Genomic DNA, 6,561 nt, shown 5'->3' on the forward strand with positions numbered 1-6,561 from the left:
AATGCAAGGACTTTAGAGTTCTTACCCTATTTCCTTCCAGAAGAAGAAAAGAAGGAAGGAAAGCTTTCCCACAACAGATTTGCCAGTGGCAAATGTTGTTTTTATTCTGAGGGCTATCTTACTATCATCACGGACATCAGTACTTTCAGGCCAAGAACTACCTGTTTTATTCTTGGCTTGTCTAAGATCCAAGAGAACAAGAAGAGGACTGAGATCAGTCTGGCTTGTAGAATCTTAGGAAAATTTATTAACCAACCCACTGGTTTTGTGGGAACAAGAAAATGCAGCATTTCAAGCCTCATTCCAAGGAGTACATGTATATTAATCAGAGTCCACCCCCCACCTCCCCCCACAGCACTGCATAAAGCCATCCCATTGCCACAAAAACCTGCATCACATGATGAAAGTCAAGAACCTTCATCAGAAAACATGCAAGAAGACGGTTAACACCCCCCTCTTTGCTTAACAGTCTCTCCCACTACATTATTCTTTCTGTCATCTCTTGGCATCTTTTATTATAGGACACCTACTTCTTGACTCCATGTGATCCCACACAAACGCCACATCAGGTAGGATAAAAGAGAACAAAAAGGGGAAGGCAGGCTATCACCATATGGCTCTTCAACAGTTTGAAAGAATAAGAACAACAACCAAAAATACTAATCTTGTAGAATAAGGGATGAGAAATATTGGCCAAGGCAAGTTTGTCTTCATAACCCAGGCCCTTAATTGAGGCTCTATATTTCAATTGAATAACCATTTTTAAGCCTCCCTTCTACAATCAGTGTCTATTTGGGCTTCCAAAATTCTATCTGTAAAATAAATTACAGAATTATCATGTTTCCTTTGGCTAGCAGGAGAACATAGCAACTTCATAGACTACTATGTTGTCAAGAATCTACACATCTGATTTCTTGCTTTTTTTGGGGGGGGGGGACTTGCATTCAAAAGTAATCACTGGACTTAGTCAATATAAAAAAAAAAAAGGAAAATAGATACTTGTGCCAAAGTTCATGGGTGTATGTAAACAGCAAAGAGCTGAACTGACAAGGGAAATGGAAGATCTGCTTAGGGATGGTAGTGGTATTGGCAAAGACATGTGAAAACCGCCACCATTAAAAGTGCAGGTAATAAAGCTCTAAGCTTGACCTTGTATTTCCAGTCTCTAAGGGGAAGAAAATCTGCCCAAGAACAGGATGTTAGATGAGGGATTGTGCCGAATGAAGAAAATGAACGGATGGTCGGCCACAAAGTTCTCCTCGGGCACCAGCATGGCAAAAGTGGCTATACCCGCGGTGGCCGCCGCCGCCTCTGTGCCCTCTTCATTCACTTCCACAAAGGACTTGTGGACAATTTTTGATATGAAAAGATCCCTGGCTCCTGACATGCCAGACAGATCAGCCTTGCGACTAAAGAGATCCTGTACACCCAGGTGGGCCAGGTGGGAGTTGAGGTCGTAGCTCTCCTCCAGCTTGAACTTGGGCAAGTGGACGTTGACTTCAACGCGGTCCAGATTCTCAGCTTTGGTCCACTCACGCAGTTTTTCCAGAGTCAACTCTTCCTCGATCTGGAATGCCAATGGGCAGAAAGAAGAGGTGAGAACAATTTTACGTAAGTAAACTAAAAAGGATTATTGAAGTGAATGGACCCATTATATCAGTTGCTAATTAGTCTCCTCTGTGTCTTGTGCCAAAACAGATTCCATTTGGAAGATGTCATTTCTTTCCAGGGATTGGTGATAATAGAACAGAGCTGTGTTCCAGGCCATCAAGGGCCCAAGTGCAGGGACTCTGGACATTGGGTCCATCAAGTATCCATCCTCCTCCCTACCATACACTCATCCACCCCACTGATCCATCCTCCCAGGACTTACTAAGCCCCTACCACACCAGCTTACTGTGCTAGGCCAGGATGACTGTATTACCTAATTAGTCAAGGGGTACAAGGGAGAATTTAAAAGCTTTCTTCTATTTATTCTGAACCCCACTGATCACAGTGGTTATCTGTGAACCTCACAGAGCAGAAGAAATCTCTAGTAGACTTAGCTTCTAGGTAAAAATAGAAAAAGACCTCGTCCCTCATTAAAAAGGGAGTAATATGAGCGCCCACCTTATCGCACTGTGCAAGTATTAACTTAGTCGACATACATAAAGTGCTGGGCACCAGTGGGTGCTACATAAATAGAAGCTGTTCTCATGCTCTTTCCACTACTGCTGTTGGACTAGAGCAGAACCATTACCCACTTGCTCTACTGATGCTGAGTGTTCTTTTCAGGAGGCTACAGACTTTCTTTTTATAATCAGAGAAAGAGACAAATAGAAGGAACACGTCGATTCTAATACATACTCTATACGTGGAAATGGCTAATATTAGACCCCTTCCTAAAAGCAAGTTTGATCAGGGAAAGGGTAGCGAAAAACCACTCAGCAGCCTAGAGACGCTGAAGAAAAACCATAATCTTTTTTTTTTTTTAAGATTTTATTTATTTATTTAGAGGGTTGGGGTGGAGGGGGAGAGAGAGAATCTCAAGCAGACTCCATACTGAGCGGAGAGCCTGACGCAGGGCTCGATCTCACAACCCTGAGATCGTGACCTGAGCTGAAATCAAGAGTCGGACGCTTCACCAACTGAGCCACTCGGGCACCCTGACAAACCGTAATCTTCATGGTTTTGCCTAGTCTGAGCCCTGGCAAGACATGACATAGCCCTTAAATGACACAGAATAGGAACCTCATATGAGGCTCCTGTTAGGAGACAGCCTGAGCGCTCAAGCCAACATGTCACATGAGTCTTTTTCTATTTTGTAGCTATTGGAAATTTAATTCACAACCTATATGAATTGCAGCAAGGATGAGCAGTGTAATAGGGCTTTATAGTACACGATGAAACTTAGGTACTATACTGTTTTGGGATTTTTAATTTTGAAAAAATTCGTTTTAATAAAACAGCTTCATTTTATTGCACTTTCCCCTAAAGTTCTTCTAAGAGAGTGTCCATGAGCTGCCACTGACCCATGTTACATGGAGCACACATCTTTAGATGTTCTCCACCACAACTGTTCCCTGACAGTAGCTGAAAATGTAAACTTAGGGCTTTGGAGTAGTAATGCCCATGAGCTACTTGACAAAAGAATGACAGAGCACTGGAAAGGGAGGTAACATCCGTAAACACATACGAAGCACCGACCGCCAGCACCACCAACCACTGCCACGCAAGGCAGAATGGGTACAGCAGGAGGAGACATGAAGCGTGAAGCTGGGAGCTGTTACCTTCTTGAGACCCGTGGACTCATCCTCAATGTCATCTGGCAGCAGGATGATCATGCTGAGCTCCTTGCCCCGGTAAGGCAGTTCCAGCACCCGGCACTTAAGGTCCTGGATGTAGCCAAATGGGAATTTCGTCTTCTGATACATCATTTGCACGGTTTTTTTGTTTTTCTGAACAGTTGAAAAAAACAAAACAAAACAAAAAACAAATCACTCACGTTTTTATCTGCGTTCTCTTCGAGCGAAGAGTAAGTTTAGGCATTTACCTCACCTTACCTTATTCAACCGGAATGGTGTATCGGCAGTAGCTTCCTTTATGAACTCATCCTCCCAGCTGCCTTTGAAATAGATGGCATTCACCAGCACGAGTTTAGTCATGCTGTCAACCGTACCTGCAGCCAACAGTTCTGGAATTTTCCCTAAAATGATAAAGTTAGCTTTTTTAAAAATCCACACATCAGAATTCCAAATTGGAACTGACATTTGATTAGCACTGAAATGCAATCCAAAAGCATATTCTGTACTTGATTTTCCTTTCACATAGTATTAAGTTAGGAAAGCCCTATCAGCATGTTTCTACTTTAAATAATCCAAGTAAAGGGCTAACAGGCTAAAACAGGAAATTTCTCCTTTTCTGGAGTGTATGGTAAACAATGAGCTTTACTTTGTGAATGACCATTCTTTTTCAGGAAAAAAAAATATCCTGTAAAAATACAAAATATTTTTACTCACTAGTAAATCACTTTTTCAAATCCTCTAAGTAGAAGCCTACTCTCACAAAAAAAAAAAAAAAAAAGATTTTAGTAAATATGCAAAAGGTAGGACAAGTACTCCCCTGAAATACGGGATCCACCCTTGACCAGAGCATGGCCATGAACAATTCTTTGTGGAGAAGACAGATGTTCTGCAGCTGCCCTGACTCCTCCCACGACTAGGTTAGAGACAGTTGTGCTCGACAGTCCCAGCTACCATCCCTGATTTCTTAGACGAGAAGTGGACAAAAGTTATTTATGACCACAGCGATTCATGAGTATTCATTCGCAAGTATTAGGGTCTTTCTTTCCATGAGCATGTGAAATAATCGGGGCCAGGCTGGATTTCCCTCAAATTTTTTATCCCTTTTATTCTACATTCAAGGTGAGCTTTCATTTTACAATGTAGTTTTGGGAACTTATGGGGGGAAATGTATTTAGCTGCTTCAGTTAAATCATGCGGACGTTTCCTCCGTGAAGAATTTCTACATGTGAACACTGTCCAACTGGGTGGTGCAGAGTTCATTCCCAGGGTGAACTCCAGGATTCCCAGGGTCAGGATGAGGAAACAGGAAAAAGGGAGAGGCAATCAGATGCAGGTGGGGCACCTGGCAGGCGTACATCAGTGTGTAATAATTACTTTCTGCCTGGTCTCTTACCTTCCGTCTGCCCTTTGACCCACTCATTAATCACCTTCCTCGCATCTTCAGAGGCTTGCTGAAAATCCACACTGGCCAGTTCAGCACCATACATTTTCTGAGTTGAAGTTAGGAACTCCTGTTTAAAAAAAAGGGGGGAGGGATGGAGCACTGGGTGTTATGCACAAACAATGAATCATGGAACACTACATCAAAAATTAATGATGTAATGTATGGTGATTAACATAACAATAAAAATTTTTTTAAAAGGGGGGAATATCATGAATAACTCCTATTACACACAGAGATAGTTTTTTTAAAGCAGAAATGGTCCTAAAAGGTACAAATTGCACTATAACAAAAAAAATTCTAACTTTATGCTTTTTTATTATGGTAAAAAAGCCACATAACATTAAATTTACCATCCTAACCATTTTTTAATGTATAGTTCAGTAGTTTGGGTGTTTGTGTAAAATTTACCAATTCTTTTCCAACGTTTGGCTAACATTTTCATAAATAAGCAAATACTGATTGTACTTGGAAATGAACTATGGAATTCAGTCTTGCTTTGGTAAAACAGCCAGGATCGATCTTTTCACTGTGAAGACTATAAAATGAAGCCAGGTCAATTAATGGAAGTCCTGTCTGTCTTATGTTTTCATTCTGTAACATTTTTCTGAATTTCTATAAAAATTAAAACTGATTTCTATGACTTGGTTATGCTAGAAAAAAAATCTGCGCTGTCTAGTGAGTTTTTGAACAGGAAGTGCAAAGTACTTACAGGGAGGAAATTATACGTCTTCTCTCCATATAACCTATTAGCAAGTTTCAGGATATAGGAAGCTCCATGTTTGTTGATATCAGCATTCAGACTCTGAAATCTTGAATGAATCTCCTCAACCATATCAAAATGAAGAGTCTAAAATAAAGAAAACATTCTTTCTATAACCACTTACTTTGAAATTATAAGGTGATTCCTTGGCATTTGCTTCCATCAAATTAAGCTAATGTGTTTTTTTTTTTTACCGATTATTCATGATCCGTAGCCAAATATTTTATTAATTTCTCATGGGTGAACAAATAATAGAGAATCCAAAATGTGTAGCATTGTGAGACACTATAATTACAACATTAGAAACTGCTTTTACACCACTTTTTGTTATAATTCTAGTTCTACAGTATGAGTGGTTAATAAACTAAATGTTTATACAAGTCTGCTTTTGTCCCACAGAAAATCATAAATGGTATGTTCGTGGGCTTATCTTGCATCTAATATAATTTCACTGAAAGTTCTCAGAAATAAACAGTAAAAATAAGAATCATGAGCTATGCAGGAACACAAAGATATTACAGGTAGAGGGATTTTTTATTATACTATTAGCATCAGTAACTCACTTATTTGAAAATAACTTCTTTAAAGTTAACATATGGCAAAAGTTTAATTCCTCATGTATCAGTTACAAACCAAGAGTCCCTTTATGGTTTTATGAGGCCTGGGCTGGTTCTTTGCTTTTAAGACACAAAAAACAAACCTATACGTGTACAAAGTTCAGTTACTCACCAAGATATGGAATGTTTGCCTAGTTGCCATGATCGATCTGCTTCAATGGAAATAGGGGTGGGGGAGGACCTTAAAACTATTCTTTGCTGAAGGCATAAAGAAAGCCTCAAGATAGGAGCTGATAGGGGGTCCCTGAGTGGCTCAGTCAGTTAAGTGTCCGCTTTCGGCTTGGGCCCTGATCCTGGAGTCCTGGGACTGAGCCCTGAGTAGGGCTCCCTGTTCAGCGGGGGTCTGCTTCTCCCTCTCCCTCTGCATCTCCCCCTGCTCCTGCACGTTCTCTCTCATAAATAAATAAATAAATAAATAAATAAATAAATAAATAAATAAATAAATAAATAAATAAA

General features: G+C 40.3%; 1 protein-coding gene across 2 annotated transcripts in view; it reads right to left on the reverse strand.

Moving 5' to 3' along the window:
- Positions 1–232: 232 nt before the first annotated feature.
- SERPINB1 (serpin family B member 1) overlaps positions 233–6,561 on the reverse strand; it is a 9,213-nt gene continuing 2,884 nt past the window's right edge. For both annotated transcript variants that reach the window (XM_035030729.1, XM_035030730.1), the window contains exons 3-7: positions 5,438–5,575; positions 4,678–4,795; positions 3,543–3,685; positions 3,270–3,437; positions 233–1,567 (exon numbers count right to left, since the gene is read on the reverse strand). In XM_035030729.1, the coding sequence (XP_034886620.1) occupies positions 1,166–1,567; positions 3,270–3,437; positions 3,543–3,685; positions 4,678–4,795; positions 5,438–5,575 (969 nt within the window). In that variant the 3' untranslated portion in view covers positions 233–1,165. The remainder of the gene's footprint in view (positions 1,568–3,269; positions 3,438–3,542; positions 3,686–4,677; positions 4,796–5,437; positions 5,576–6,561) is intronic.

The sequence above is a fragment of the Mirounga leonina genome, unplaced genomic scaffold, assembly GCF_011800145.1.
Source record: "Mirounga leonina isolate KUSES-001 unplaced genomic scaffold, KU_Mleo_1.0 Mir_366, whole genome shotgun sequence".
Lineage (NCBI taxonomy): Eukaryota > Metazoa > Chordata > Mammalia > Carnivora > Phocidae > Mirounga > Mirounga leonina.